At 35.3% G+C, this 16308-nt stretch overlaps 1 protein-coding gene across 1 annotated transcript; it reads left to right on the top strand.

Moving 5' to 3' along the window:
- Positions 1-232: 232 nt before the first annotated feature.
- LOC132732636 (uncharacterized) lies at positions 233-14323 on the top strand. Its single transcript, XM_060719106.1, has 10 exons — positions 233-375; positions 691-761; positions 3471-3682; positions 4027-4129; positions 5378-5555; positions 6983-7148; positions 7983-8336; positions 11144-11278; positions 11697-11758; positions 14017-14323. The coding sequence occupies exons 1-10, from the start codon at positions 361-363 to the stop codon at positions 14212-14214; spliced, it is 1494 nt and encodes a 497-aa protein (XP_060575089.1). The 5' UTR covers positions 233-360; the 3' UTR covers positions 14215-14323.
- Positions 14324-16308: the final 1985 nt, after the last annotated feature.

Below are 16308 nucleotides of genomic sequence, written 5' to 3' on the forward strand. Positions count from 1 at the left end.
TATATTAATTTCGAATATCATACATTGCACAACGGTATATGTATAACTTAAAATGACAAGCATAACACTTGCCTTACCAGTTCTAATTACGGTACCTGCTTGTTGGGCTTTTTGTTTTGTTCTAAGGTGTCTTCAAAAATTAGCTGCATATAAATGAATATAATTATATAAAAGTATAATGTTTGTTATACTTTGAGTGTTTCTCTTTCGCTATATCTGATTATTGTTACAAACACCGAGACAATCAAACAATTTCGTAAGTCGCTTATCTTTTCCTTCTTATTTCAGCGGTGTAAGAGATTTCAAGAAGTTATCATTTGTGGAGGGCTTTTTGTATCAACGAGCGCTGGCCATACAAAAATGTTTCTCTCACTGGTAGGTCATTTCATAAATTACTCATTTGCTCGTGTAGTGCCAACAATCTAGACATTGCAAGTCCTCCTGATAGATCAGCTGTTTGGGACAGGGGAGTTTTGGTTTGTGAGTTCAAGTCTTGTGCCGCTGGCTAAGCTATTTTGGAAACTCGTTATAAAAATAGCAGATGTGGATCAATTTAAGTTGAACATTACGACATATATCGGGCCAGTTAGCTCACTCCTGTGTAAACACTATGATAATATTTGGATATCTTTAATTAAATGTAAAATTCAACCGGAATTTTGATATATTTGTACTGTATTCTTTTTTCAGATTTTGTTCTTGATTTCACACACATTTGCCACTTGTGATCTTTTACCAAGGGATGCTGATTCACCAGATAGGTAATGCTTTTTCTAATATTTTACATACTTTCAATTTAAGGTCCCTTTCGCCCTTGCCCTCTTACCCCTCCTCTTCAGTCTTGGTCTGGTGGTATAAGAAAACCTCTTAATCCATTTTGTGTTCAAATCCCGCACACGGAATGACAGTGCCAACTGAGGGCCTCTTTGTAGTACACCAGTTGCAAATATGGCAAACTGAAATCTAAACAAATCAAAGCACAGAAGGCGCTGAATTTGTTTGGGTCTCAGAATGTAAGAAAGGTGCAGGTTGTGAGATTATATGTATAGAGCCACCAATGCTTTCCAGCGTTTTAATTGTAGTAAATTGGCTATAAGACTAATTGCAACACTGATATTCAATCCAATGTTTATTGACTTTAACAATTTGAAAAAAAATGAGTTACCTTTACTGGGATTTGAACTCCAGACCTCTCGCTTCCTAAGCGAGCCCAAAAACCCTTCAGCCACGGTGAATTTATATGTGAACGGCCTGAAGAAAAACCATATTATTTAAATTAGGGCTTGTAACGACTTTAACTGTTGTTTAACACAGATGTAAATAATCCTGGAACTTACTATAAGCATGTATATTTATAAAGAATCAAAGGGCAGCAAGTTCTGTGGTATTTTCTGATCTTTGCAATCTAAATCGTACTGTATATCTGTATGCATTTTCCTGTATAAGTTTATTTTTATGTATTATAATTCATTTTGCAAGGCACCAGAGTTTGATACATACGGAATTCTGCATAACTACGTAGAGTTGCATCAAAAAATCATTTATGTTCATTTTTTTAGACAGCCACACTTTATCCTTGCATATCATGGCTACTTTCTTAACAAAGACACTTAAAAAAGAATTTAACAAAAAAAAAAGTTTCCTCGACTGGGATTTGAACTCGAGACCTCTCACTTACTAAGCGAGCGCGTTACCACTGTACCACGGAGAATTCACGTATACAAACAAAGTCTGATTAACATCATTAAGAATTTCCATTGCATTTCGGGTTTGTAATCCTTATTAATTTCGAGGTATTTTGTTCATGATAAACCTGTTGTTTCAAATTGAAGTAAAAATTTTAGCGAAAATCTTCTCGCCCAAACAATCCGACATGTAGAATCTATATATTCCACTACTCGGTTTGTGTAGTATTCGATAATCGACATCGCTAAAAATAGTATTTTCATTGATTAAATCATATTCATCCGCGTAATTTGTGATTGTGCATTTATTGACAATTCTATAAGCCAAAACTATTGTTTAACTTTGAATGCGTTGTAATTTGTTGAATACTTGTTACAAAATAAAATATTTCTTTCTTTTAAATTGCTAGTTTTAAGCTGTTTTGAGAACTACTTGTTGTTAGGTTTGTCGTAAACTTCTGTGTCAGAGATTGAATGTCCGCTTTGTATTTACTTATTTTCGATCAGAAAATACAATAAAACAATATTAGAAATCTTCGACCATTCGGGAATTACTTTGCTTGAAAATGAATGCGCCTGTCTTTGACCATCTTTACGCAGTGATCTCCCCTGAATTTTTCGGCGTTAGTGTACATACAAAAGGGAAGTAACCGCTTCAGAAAAGTGGACTACTTTCGGCATTTGCAATAAACAACATTAGACTCTGAAATTTCGCTACCATTACAATGTATTTGTTTGGTCTGACGACCCAACCAAATAAAAATCAAATGAACTTCTCTTTATCCCAATCTAGATCAAATAGATTCATGTTTATAAGAGAATTACTTAAAAATGCGCACATAGGTTCTACTTTTGCTAAGTAAACGGTAAATTACAATTCAATTCGGATTAGGTATCTAACTGACTGTGCTGTTCAAACATTTAAAAGTTTTTTATATTCCCTGCCGATATAACCCCAAGGAAGATTTAGCTTTGGTATTGTCCGTCCGTCCGAATTTTGTTTCCGCGCTATTTCTCGGCAATTACTGACTTAATGAAACTTTGCGAGTACATTCGTTACTAAAAGTAGATGCGCACAAAATCTGCGTGTCCCGAAATTTGCATCCAACTTGGAGTTATGACCCCGGATTGGTTATGCAGAATGTTTTCAGAGTAAAATACGTTTCCGTGAGATTCTTTTGCAAACATTTGCTGGATTTCAAAGAAACACTTTAAAGGGGCTATCAATTGGAGTTGTCATATCCTCGCCATGTATTGGTCAGACCATTCAACACATTGTTATGGCCCCTGATTTGTTTTGCAGTATGCATACAGAATAAATTTTGTTTTCCCACTATTTCTCTACAACTGCTTAATGAATTTCAACGAAACTTTATGGTAAATGACTTTGACATTGAAATGACCTTGACCTTCAGGTCAAATTATTGAGTTTTCTTTGTCAAATATTGCCATATCTTTGTTATTTATAGATTGTTCCGATTTAAACTTGGACAAAATTTTACTTAAAAGAAAAAAACATGTTGAGGTTTTTATTCATTGACTTATGCATGATATTTCGGTTAGTAATAAACAGTATTCGGCGTGGGATAGAAATACCAACAAATTTGCATATTTTTAGTTCGAGTCTTTAGTTGCACAATGTTTATAACTTGATCATATATAAAAATAATACAGTAGACTTAGCATTTGTTAAGAATATTCTTTTTTCTTTCATATATTTAGAAAGAACACCGACACAGCATATATAAAAGATTTCAATTTAAATTAGTTAACACTATATTTCAGGTTTATTCTGCGAAAATTGTTAGAAGACAGTACCCCTAACGTCACATCGAACGCTATAACTTCCGCCAACGTCACAACTACTAAAAAGCCCTTGAGTACGCATAGAAAATCGTTGGCTGTCCTCCAAGTGGTAGATGGCCAAGGATTAGTTCAAAATAGGGTTTCAACCAATCAGAACATTCGTCTTAGAGTGAAAGCTCTCACAACACCAGGTACGTCCCTTAAATATAGGCTATTCGGTCATATACCATGTTTATGTTCGCTTTATGGTCATAAACCGTATTTATGTCGCTATATGGTCTTTTTGTGTTTTCAATTTAACATAACATTTCGACATATTATTAACAAAAAATATAACAAAACAAAACACATAAAAACTGATGGAAATACAAACTGTTATTAAGTCCTATAACTAGATAAATTCCAATTTTGACTAAGGGTTTACGTATATAGCATCTGCGGCAAAAGTACGCATTTAAATTCCGAGGAGGCAATAGCATACACGTCATTTCATCATTTGCTTTCTGTTTTAATTAAATGTAAACACATATTTCAGACTACCAACCGCCTTTTGTAAAGCATTGTTGGTATGACCAGTATACCAGCGTGCCATCAAATGATACCGAGCCTTCGAAAACAGTTGACTTTCTGGACAATGGGTAACAGTTCTACCTTATTCATACTAACATCATTGTAAAGAGTTTACTGTACCTTAAAGATATACTATGCTCAAATTTTATTTTTACAAATATTGATAATTGCTACACAGCCTCTTTGTATGTATAAAATAAACATGTTCGACTTCCTTATAAGTAGATGTGTTATGTTTTAAACTCTATACGCTACAGTTGGTTACAATATGAATATATAGTGTCTTTTAAAAAAACTGGCAGTTTTTTTTTCAGAAAAGACCAACTTTACTTGACCCGTAATAAGGAATGCTGCTTCCCATACATAGTTTATTCATTATTTTATTCAAATTAAACATATTCAGGAAGAATTTCATGGATTTCAATACATTTCTAAGATAGAAATGAGCCGCGTCATGACAAAATCAACATAATGCGTTTGCGACCAGCATGGATCCAGCCCAGCTTGCGCATCCGCGCAGTCTGATCAGGATCCATGCTGTTCACTATTGGTTTCTCTACTTGTTATAGAGTTTGTAAGCGAACAGCATGGATCCTGATCAGACTGCACGGATGCGCAGGCTGGTCTGGATCCATGCTGGTCGCAAACCCATTATGTTGGTTTTGTCATGACGCGGCTCAAATATTTTACCCAAAGATGGGCATAGTTTATCTTTAAATTGCTTTCATTGTACACTTGACAATATTTTCGTTTTTTATAAATTTTGAATTTTTTCTTCACATTAGCATGAATCTGGTGGCATGCTGCTATAAGATATGATTACAGAAATGATATTGTAAAAGCATGTGCGGCGTCTTTATGTAAAATAAACTTATTCGGTAGCATATATGACCACACGTTCCTACGAAAGTAGTCACCGGTAGTGGCGGCATGGCCGAGTGGTTAACGCGTCGGACTAGTAATCTCATGATCGCTAGCCGCATGGGTTCAAACCCTGTCAGGTGCAAGTCGTTGTTTCCTTGAGCAAGAAACTTTACACTCATTGCTCAGTACTGGTTGGTTCCAGGAACGGATTCGAAAGTATGTCTATAAGCTTATAGCTTGCTACACAATCATATTAAATTAAATTCTGTATATACCAAAGTAGTCTCCAACGCTTCAATATTCAAACTTCAAACTTTATATTTCTGATATACTATACATTAGGTATAAACTGTGATGCCTGAAGTGGGAAGTCACCACCAGTCTTTCAGACGCTCCAGTCGTTTGAAATTTATACTTACATACTGAAAAAGAAAACATTCGTTTATTTTAAGATGTCTGACAAGTGACGGGAAGTTGCTGGAGGAGGATGTGGTACCATTTATGGAGAACGGCCTGTTAGAATCTCAGACGGATGTGTTCAATTTAATGTCTGTATATAGTGACAAGTTTACCTTCCTTGGCATTCACTGTGAGGTGGTCCTATGTCATCTGAATGAAGACTGCTTTGTGGTGAGTTACAGTACAACCTCTATATAGCAGCCACCCTTTGTATAACGACCACCCTTTGTGATATTAAGATTTTCAGTCGTTGCTAAGAGGTGTTTCTGTAGAGAGGTTAAAGCACATAAAGCTTCAGAATCGAAAAAAATATATTTCATTCTTTACTAAGGGAAAATATGAAACTTTAAACGTTTAAATAATCGTTTAAAGGCGTGTTAGAATCTTTTCACCAAAAGAAAGTAGCGCTTAATGTAAAATTATTTGTCGCAAAGAAGCGAAATGTTAACAAAGTAGAATTTTGACTTACATACAAAATACTTAAACAATATAACTATACCAATTGAACTGAAGCAAAAGATGGTTCAAATAATTGGCCAATAACTAACTTTTTGAAAACTATCACATAAGACCAAAAATAAAAAGCTTTTGAAGAATAAAACGAAAGCGTTTCTGGGGCACAATGGGCCTTTAACTTTATTGTACAGTTATACTTTGGGAAAAATGATACTGTTGTGGTGAAAATTCAAAATTTGATATATCTATCGGTCTCGGATATTCACTTACATTAAAACCTGTGTTTAAAGACCGTCGGCAAGTAAAGAACACAAAAAATATATTGCTTAATTCCATTCCTTAGAAATATCTCATTGGAAGACCAAACTTAACAAACACAACCTGCCGCAAAAATAAACACATACACAATAACCTGCCGTTAAAGATCGCTGTGTTACTTCCTCTTGTATGATAAAATTAATGGAAGTGAAAATTGTCTGCCTTGAAAATCTTGTCAGTGGGTCATTCAAGCCACATGAGTGGTCACAACTGGGCAAAACATAGGTTTCACCTCATGTCAGCAAACCTCGAATCGGCTTGTTTCGAGTCCTTCACAGGGAATTTGTTTCTAAGAAAGTCGCTGTTTTGAATAAAGGATGTCAAAATTACAATCACTCTTTGCACAGATTCAAGTGGTTTATGTGGTGAAATGGAAACCGGGCACTCTTGTTTTACAGAACCTATGTACCCTTAAAGTTGACGCTAGTGTCATAAATGATGCAGATTATTTTGGCCTGTTAGGAATAAGAATTATGATTTTTATGGACAGTATAAACACTGTGCTATAAGTACTTGTGCACTTTATAGCATTTTGCTAATCCCGCAGAAAAAAACTCGAAGGCAGGGTAGTTAAAATCGCTTGCTTTGACACACTTGTTGAGAAGTTGTGCATGTAGCTTTACATATGGTCTTTAATTTTTACTCCGGTGACCACGTGTGTCTTGAATAATGAAGGAAGGAGGGGACAAGGGGTATTCAAGATATATCACAATTTGAAACACGTATTAAACATTTAAAGAACCACGCCTTTCTTTTCTCGCTATGTAATTGCTGCGCAATTATGAATGCTTTTTTTAATATTTTTCATTTTATTATGGCTGTAGAGCTGTTCAAGGCAGAAAAGAAAGTGGAGAATGGATGACCAATCTGAGAGCATTCAACTTGCGGCCTTACTTAAGGTGAAGAAAGAAAAGGATGCGCCAACCATTTCTCCTAGGAAATCTGCCATACATAAAGAGGATGACCTCGATGACTTCTTGATACGTGGAGGTAAATATTGCAACATTAAGGAAGCAACCGTTACTTTTCAGCCCTTTCCGTCAGTCGGATAATTGTTATTATGAATAATAGCCGGGGACGTTCCGATTGGTTAAGAAAGATGAATAATAATCATACATAAATGTAAAGTTCAAGGGGATAGTTCAGTATGTTGATGTAACGATATGCAATTGTCAAGATGTTTATGATTTTGAAAAGAAAGTCCAGAAAATTCAATACCACGGTACCTCTGGTATGTACTGATAACTCTTACAGTGAGGATATGATTGATACGTAAAATTATCTCCCTTATATCAAACGTCTTAAATGATAATGTGTCATTCATTCGGAAGACTTCCGAGTTTTAGAAGCTTTCAAGCTTTGTACTCGGCATCAGTGGATTTGTTCATGAATGGTTATATTGGTATATCAGTGTAATAGTATACCCTCCCCACCAACAACGAACGTTGTTAACGGGTATACTAGTTTAATCTGGCTGTCTGTGTGCGCTTCTTCTCTTAAACCGCTCAGTCACTTTAAATGAAACTTGACAGGAATAATTGTTAAGCTTTTATACCGTACTTATAAGGAATTTTACCTCGACCCATAAATGACCTTTACTGTCAAGGTTAATTGTTTAAACATTTTGCTGAGATTGGCTACAATTGACTGTAACTTTGTTATTGATGTTATAGATGTACTGTATTCATACTTGGACATAACAACTCTTTTAGAACATACCTTCAAGTAGATTAAACTGAACATGACTTTGACCTTTAAATGGCATTGACTCTTTAAATCAAATAATTGACTTTGCTAAATTTTACAATTTAAATTATTTTTCAGGTAGACCTGTAGCTCCTCAATTTCCGATGAGAAGGACAGAGCCCCCGTTTCTTGAAAAGAACCACGTTTACTTCACACTTAGTACACTAGGTGTGTGTGCCCTCTTACTATTGTGTGTAATAGGCGCTGGGTGTATGTACATTTCCTTCAACAACAACCGTGAACCTACCGAACAAGCGAATACTTCCGGTCATGTGACTAGTTACCCTGACAACAAAATGACTGGTTTACCTAATGTCGTAGGAACGAGTCAGAAAGGAGTAATAAACAATAGAGATATCGTAACCAGTCAACCATCGGAATACAATGATGTTTCGGCATGGCCAGGCGCAGATTTGAACCCCAGGAGTCCATGTAAGGAAATTATTCATCATTTTATTATCTGACTTTGAATCCAGTTTATCTCCCTGTTGTCTGAGTTTGATACATTGTATAGTGGTGTTACTAAAGGGTGCCTCATGACACGCATAATTTGATGTACTCAATAGAATGTTTTAAAGCTTGACAAAATGCTTTCAAATCTTTGTTTTAAAAATGGCTTATTGGCAACGCCGGTGAGCCGTGTCGTCTCTTTATATGGAATGCTTTTTATTTTGGCCTATGGAAGGAGCTGTTATTATTAGCAGTTATTGTCAACTTGTGTTAATTAGTTTAATTTTGACTCGTAAAAATCAAGTAAACAAATATGTTGTTATATTTGTATTTAATAACTTTATGTAAAAAGCATGTGCATTGTGATATTATTTTCACGAAATTGCAGGCTCAGTTTAACAGCTTTTATACATTTATATTGTTCCGTATTTATTTGCACGAAATTTAATGTACCAAAACTTGGGCCATTTTCTTGCTAGTCTATGCTTTTAGGTAATATAGGGCTAAATGTACCCAAAAATCGTACCTTTCTGTATGTTTCATGTGTACATGAGAACTATATATATACATTCTAGTCCATATGAAGAATCTTGAGTGCTTTACGAGATATGAGACCCTTCAGTTTCTCTCTATTCAGTTTGTAGAATACGTGTAAAAAAGTGTAAATTGTAAAACAAAATGCGGAAGAACAACGGAACAAGGGAATAAGAGAACAAAATGATTTATAACAAACTGAAAACTGACATCTTTGTATCAATGTCAGCTTTACGTTAACTCGTGAGACATCGGTGTACTTCGTCATTTTCCATAGCTGGTACATCGTCGATCAATCGCGTATTCTCGGCTCTTTCCGTCAAAGTTCGGATAGAAGCCGAGATGTTCCGATTGCATTGTGTCGGCTCGCCACGGCGAGCCGGTATTACGTTAGGATTTTACTGAGAAACAACCTAAAACGCCGAATCCATCTAAAAATTTAATTGAAGCTTGGCTTCCAGCTTTCTACAAAATTTATCTGTCAGGGCTGGAATCCAAAATTATTTAGCCAATCAAATAAAATGTTACATAGCGTCAAAAAACCTTCAATTTTCACGCCATTTTTGAAAAGCAGCAAGTATTGCTTTGAGCGCAAAGATATAATGATGATTAAAATGTTTGTTTTCGTGAATTCTTTTCAATAAATCATATTGACACTGACTTTTGATTTAGTTATTTCACCTGCTCTGTAGTAAGTTTTCGTTTGGTTAACTCACATAAGTGTACATCTAGTTCTGTGCATTTTTTTCTTTTTCTTTTTTTCCGGTCATTTTATCCTTTCCGGTATTTAGGGTGGGGGGAAATCCCGGAATCCGGGACGCCCGGGATCCGGGATAGTATTAGATATATAGGGAAAAGGAATAAACTATATTTGTGTTGATTATTGTCGTAATGAAAGGCGATTAAACGATAACTTTTTATTTTTTATTGTATGTAATGAATGGTAAATTAATTTAACTTAAGATTTAAATATATTTAGAGCTATTTATTAACAAACTTAAAATGCGGAAATCGCAATACTTGTAATTATATGCCTAATTGAAAAAAATCAAAGTTTTTGTTAATATAATATTTGGCTAAATTTTATGTTCATGTATTTAAATATTATTTTTAGAAAAGATCATAAGATATACTTAACATAATTGATAACAAAAAAGATTTTTTCCATCAAAATTGATTTCAAAGTGCTGCAACTTCTTAATGGATTGAGATAGAGTCAAATGCTTTTCAGCGTTGGTTACACGTTACCTTATGATCGATCTGGGGTCATTTTTAGCCTGTCACAAGTCCAAAATTTTCTTGGCGATGAGGGGGACTGCCGCCCCCTTCAAACCCCCCAAACAGAAGGGGGCACATCCCCCTTCTGGCAACCCCCTGATGTATCTTTTGGTTGGGGGCCGCGCCGAAAAAGTGGTCACTTTTTTAAACAACATTTCTCAACCAAAAACAAGTGTTGGGGGCCTAAATAAGGCATTTTTTCACCATTTGAGACAACAAAAAAAGGGGGGTGAAAAAGGCGTTAAAAGGCGTGTATATCGCGTAATGGGTTAATACGATCCCGGCTTTTCTGAATATGACATGGCAGTGGTTAATTCCCGGGATCGCTATATATCTAATACCATCCCGGCTTTTCTGAATGTGATATGTTAGATCAAAGATATTCTGTTTAAAATATTGTACACGTATCGTAATGATTTCATAGGGAAAATGATAATCTGTCCTATTGAAACGTTTGTTTTAATATTTTTAAAGGTACAATATACTCATATATTGATAGGAGTAAAATTATTTGAACATTACAAGTCTGATTCTGTTTGACAAGTGGAAATTACTATAAAAATTTATATCTAGGTAGGGAAATCAATATCAGTCTTCTTGTTTGGTCAAGGTCAACAGGCCATATAGTAAATGTGCATAGACATAGGGACTTCATTCTATCTGTTTACAAGCATTTTCATATAATTATACTCATATTCCTCTTTGTTAAACTGAGAGAACTGGCTTCCATAACTTTATATGTCGCTTTTATTTTGATGTTCGCTGAAGTCTCTTCAGCTAACAGAACTGTCACTTTTACATTTAAACACACCCCTGGAAAAAAAATTACGAAGCGAGTCGCTACTAGCTTTTTTAAAAGCTAACCTTGTCGATATATATTGTAAGAATTTGTCCAATTGATACGAATTATTCTAAACGGAAAATGACGAAGTTGGCCGAATTTATGCTTTCTCTATGGAACCAGAATCTATTTTCAGACCGGGAGCCAGCTGTACTGACACCCAGCGAAGCATCAGTACTAGAAGCCCGTGGATTGCTAAGATCCCATCAACATTCACAAAGAATGCCACGACCTTCACAAAGAAGGCTTGCTCTTGAAACTGATCTTCGGGGTTAGAAAAATAATAATATCGTTTGTTTCCATATTAATATACTGGTGCCTTGTATTGTTAGACGCTGGTTCCAGTTGAAGCACTCGATATTGAGGTTAATTGAAGAATATAACTGTCATACAAAATTCTTCCGAGTTAAACTCGGTCTCTATTGCTAGGAACTTCTTTTAAAATTTCACCTAGACATAATGTAAATATTATTTATAGATAATTAATATTAACTACAAAAATTAAATTTTCATTTGAAAAATTAAAGAATATTTTTTTTTCGAACAAGAAAAACTTTCAATAATAGCCTAAGCCCATTTAGTTCCTACATACTTTTTTGGGATATGAAAACCTCGTTTATTTCATTTATACTCTGAATTTATAAGTACTTTATATGATAAAAAAATTTACCTACCTTTCTGCTTTATAGATGAGTATGTTGAAACCAGAATTGGGAGAGCCAACAGTAGATATTCACCTTTGTGGAATGAGGTATATTGTTTACACTTTTCGGCCCTTTCCGTCAGTATAGATGATGACGTTCCGATTGTACCATGTGTACTGCGGCACAAACAAAATAGCGGAAGTTATACAGTCTTTTCCAGCACAGTTTACACTAATATAGAGCCGACGAATCTTTATACATGTACAATATTGGTGTCTTATATATTTGCAATTGCTTGCCAGTAGATATTTTAATGAAAATTTTGATGTGCAATCAGGTTTCAAATATTTCAAATATAAATATGCAAATTTAGACTGGTGTCCAATCAGATTAAAGTAGTGATTACTATTTTTGCACAAGGTGTTTCCCCTTAACTAATTATTTTTGGATAAACTAATTTATTTATGATGACCGTCATATAAATTACCTGACCAGTTTAAATATCTTAAACGAACTTGCTCATTTTTATGCCCCGGGCATATAGTAATTGAACCGTCCGTCCGTCCGTCCGTCTGTCCGTACGAGGTTCACCTAGAACGGCAAGTTGGATTTTTCTTAAATTCTACCTGTACCAATGGCAATGGCTTCTTAGTTTACACACTTACTAATCAATACAAAGTACATGATCTGGTCAAGTTATATAACTGTGTCATCCATATTTCCCAGTTATTTCCCTTTTTTCACTTTGAAAATAGGGCCTTGTCTGGTTAACCTATTCCGGCAAGTTGGATTTATCTTAAATTTCTCTTAATTGCTTAATTTATTTAATGATATCTTGCATATTTGGTAGGTGGATACCTCTAATGGTCCTCTAATTTTTTTGTGGAGTAAGTGGTCTCTAGGGTCAAAGTCAAGGTCACTGGTTTAGAATATAAATTTAAACATTTTTGCTCATACAGCCTTTATATTTTGGTTGATGTCTTTTTTGATGTTTAATACAAACATGCCAAGGGAGGTACTCCTTCTTTGGGTATAGTAAGGGGTCATTTGGGTCAAGGTCAATGTCACCAATGTCAAGGTCACCAATGTTGAAAATAGATTTTTACAGGTGTATTAACCATATTCTATAGACAGATGTCATTTATAATTGATAGGAACATAAAATTTAATGGAGTTAGTGGTCAGTTGGGTCAAGGTCACCAGTGCTTAAAATAGATTTTTACACTTTTGCTCATACTGCCTTTATTTAATGACAGATATATTTCATATTTGGTAGGAAGATAACTTGCATGGTATTCATCCTTTTGATTGGGGTAAGGATCAGTTGGTCAAGGTCACTTGTGCTAAAAATAGATTTTTACACTTTTGCCCATACAGGCTTTATTTATTGACAGGTGTATTTCATATTTGATAGGAAGATAACTTGCATGGTATTCTTCCTTTTGATTGAGTTAGGGATCAGTGTGTCAAGGTCACTAGTGCTAAAAATGGATTTTTACACTTTTGCCCATACAGCCTTTATTTATTGACAGATATATTTCATATTTGGTAGGAAAATAACTTGCATGTTATTCTTACTTTGGATGGAGTTAGGGGTCAGTTGGGTCAAGGTAACAAGTGCTAAAAATAGATTTTTACACTTTTGCCCATACAGCTCTTATTTATTGACAGATTTATTTCATAATTGGTTGGAAGATAACTTGCATGTTATTCTCTCTTTGGATGGGGTTAGGGGTCAGTTTGGTCAAGGTCATTAATGCTCAAAATAGATTTTAACATTTTTGCCCATACAGCCTTTATTTATTGACAGGCGCTTTTCATATTTGGTAGGAAGATAACTTGCATGATATTCTATAGGTGTCAGTGGGTCAAGGTCAAGGATGCCAAGTATAGATTTCTTACATTTATATATATTTGATAAAGTTGAATATTTATCACTTCACAAGTCATAGCAATGACTTGGCAACTTATATATTTCACAATTACAAAATGCCATGACTCTGTCAAGCTATATAACTTGTGTTTACAATTTTTTGGCAATGTTTCTGTCCATAACTGAGTGAATGGGTAAACATTTTTTGAAATATTGCTACTGACAAGAATCGGAGCCGGGGGCATTTGTGTTTAACAAACACGTTCTTGTTTTTTATCTGAACAAGACCTTTCATCATTCTAGGGGAAAATTTTAATTTTTTTCTAACTGAATAACAAACAGTGCAAACCATGACCAGACGATACAAGTGTACCAGCTGATTTTGGTCTGCACTAGTTGTATTGGTGAGCAGCAGACGACAAAAGTTTAATTGCATTGGTAAGATCTTTTTTCTCTAGCAGACGATAAAAGTTTAATAACCTTTATTTTCAGATACCAGAACACTACAGGGATCGGACCGATATCACCACCTCCCCTGTTGGCGGGGAACTGTACCCAGGGCCAAGTTCGAGATTCCGCTCCCCGCAATCCGAACCTCTGATTCAGAAAAGTCCTTACAGAGGTCGCGTTAAAGCGACTTCTCTACTTAGCATGGCATTAAATGACTACTTCGACAAATACAGAATGTGAAATGTTTAAGTACATTTGAAATGTTTGTTTGTGTGGGCAGATGCATAAAGTACTGATGTGTAGCACTATTATGATTAAATCATTCTGTATTAAAAGTTATGATAAAAGAGATCTGTTATTTTATAAATTACTGTAACTTCTTTGTGCATAAAGATATAGTGGATTATTTGTAAGTGGTAAAATATATCTAACATCATACTGATGTATATAAATTCTACGTAAAGGTTCAAATAAGGTGGTTTTGCATGCACGAATTAATCGCTCAATTTCATTAGCGTGCTTTGTATCATTTATTTCGACTATTTTTAGCTCACCAGAACCGAAGGTTCTAGGTGAATTATTAGCATGAATGGTGGATGCTCCGGCGTCCGGCGTCATGCGACCACATTTATCTTTTTTTCTCTGAAACTGCTGAGCAGATATACTTCAAACTTGCTCTGTAGCTTCCTTGTGAGAGTCACAATTAAATTTGCTCATGTCATAATTGGCCCCTTTAAGGGGTCAACAGATCTAAAAATAGAAAAACCTTTCAACACACTCTTCTTTTGAATAATTGATGAATGATCACCAGACTGTCTGTGGCATTTCGGGTAGTCTTTTATCAAGTTTGCTCATATTGATTTGATTGGCTCCTTTTAGGGGTCTCTAGAGCTAGAAATGGGAACATTTTTCTACTGAACTAATTGATGGATAATCTCCAAACTTTTTCTGTAGCATTCTTACGTAGTTTTTTTATTAAATTAAAAGGTTCCAGTATGAAACAAAAAGCGTAAGAAAGCGTGAGTTGACATGCTTTACTTGCCAGATTTACAGTAACAATGAATTTGAGGTATTTGTGAAAGGTTCCTTTTTTATTCTGAAGAAGAAAGTGTCGGGTCAACTATATAACTAGAGAGGTAATTTGAAGATGGGCTGTATTTGCCTTTCGGCAAGTTCATTTAAAAAAATTTCTAACGCTGAAAAATAGTTCTCTCTAGTGAGCGATTCAAGGGCATCATGGCCCTCTTGTTTATTATTGAGAGAAGATCAGGAAAATAAGCGATTGTAAAGGATTGTCTTTTAAATGTTGTACAGGTTTTTTTTAATGCCCCCGTCCCCCGGGCTAACAGTCACTGAACACGTCCGTCCGCTGTTCCGTACAAGGTAAGCAGGCAAGTTGAATGTATCTTCAGCTCTATCTGAACCACTGGCTGCATAATTAGTTAAGTATCACACTTCTTCATTAATTTTGGCAATAACATAACTGTGGCTTTTGTTTTGTTTGTGGTATTTTTAGTTGTAGCTATTTGACATTTTCTAGTTGGATGGTTCCAATATTCCTACTTGAATAATGTTGAATCACCTTTAGGATATGTAGCCTGCCTTTTATGCCCCCCGGGCATATAGTAATTGAACCGTCCGTCCGTCTGTCTGTACGTGGTTAACCTTAAACGGCAAGATTTTTAGCTCACCTTTGCTAGCTCAGGGTGAGCTTTTAGGATCGTTGAATGTTCGTCGTTCGTCGTCTCTCCACACTTGTTCGTTAACACTCTAGGGGTCAAATTTTGCCTCAATCATCATCAAACTTTGTCAGGATGCTTATCTAGGTAATAGCTCGAATGAGTTCGAACATGGGTCATCTCGGATGAAAAACTAGGTTACAGGAGCTAAAAAAAGAAAAATCTTGTTAACACCCTAGCGGTCACATTTTTGCCTCAATCATCATCAAACTTTGTCAGGATCCTTTTCTAGGTAATAGCTCGGATGCCTGTGAAAATGGGTCATCTCGGATGAAAAACTAGGTCACAGGAGCTAAAAATAGAAATACCTTGTTGACACCCTAGCGGTCACATTTAAGACTTAAATATCATCATCAATCTTGGTCAGGATGCTTGTCTGGGTAATTGCTCGGATGAGTTTGAACATGGGTCATCTCGGATGAAAAATAAGGTCACAGGAGCTAAAAATTGAAAAACCTTGTTAACACTGTAGTGGTCACATTTTTGACATAATTTTCATTAAACTTGGTCAGGATGCTTGTCTAGGTAATTGCTCGGATGAGTTTGAACATGGGACATCTCAGATGAAAAACTAGGTCATAGGAGCTAAAAATAG

This window comes from Ruditapes philippinarum, unplaced genomic scaffold, assembly GCF_026571515.1.
Source record: "Ruditapes philippinarum isolate M1 unplaced genomic scaffold, ASM2657151v2 ctg3749_1_1_1_1, whole genome shotgun sequence".
In the NCBI taxonomy this organism is placed as follows: domain Eukaryota; kingdom Metazoa; phylum Mollusca; class Bivalvia; order Venerida; family Veneridae; genus Ruditapes; species Ruditapes philippinarum.

Coding starts and splice junctions, on each gene's coding strand:
- LOC132732636 (XM_060719106.1), top strand. Junction 3,683..4,026: donor GAAAGCTCTCACAACACCAG/GTACGTCCCTTA, acceptor CACATATTTCAG/ACTACCAACCGCCTTTTGTA. Junction 8,337..11,143: donor TTTGAACCCCAGGAGTCCAT/GTAAGGAAATTA, acceptor ATCTATTTTCAG/ACCGGGAGCCAGCTGTACTG.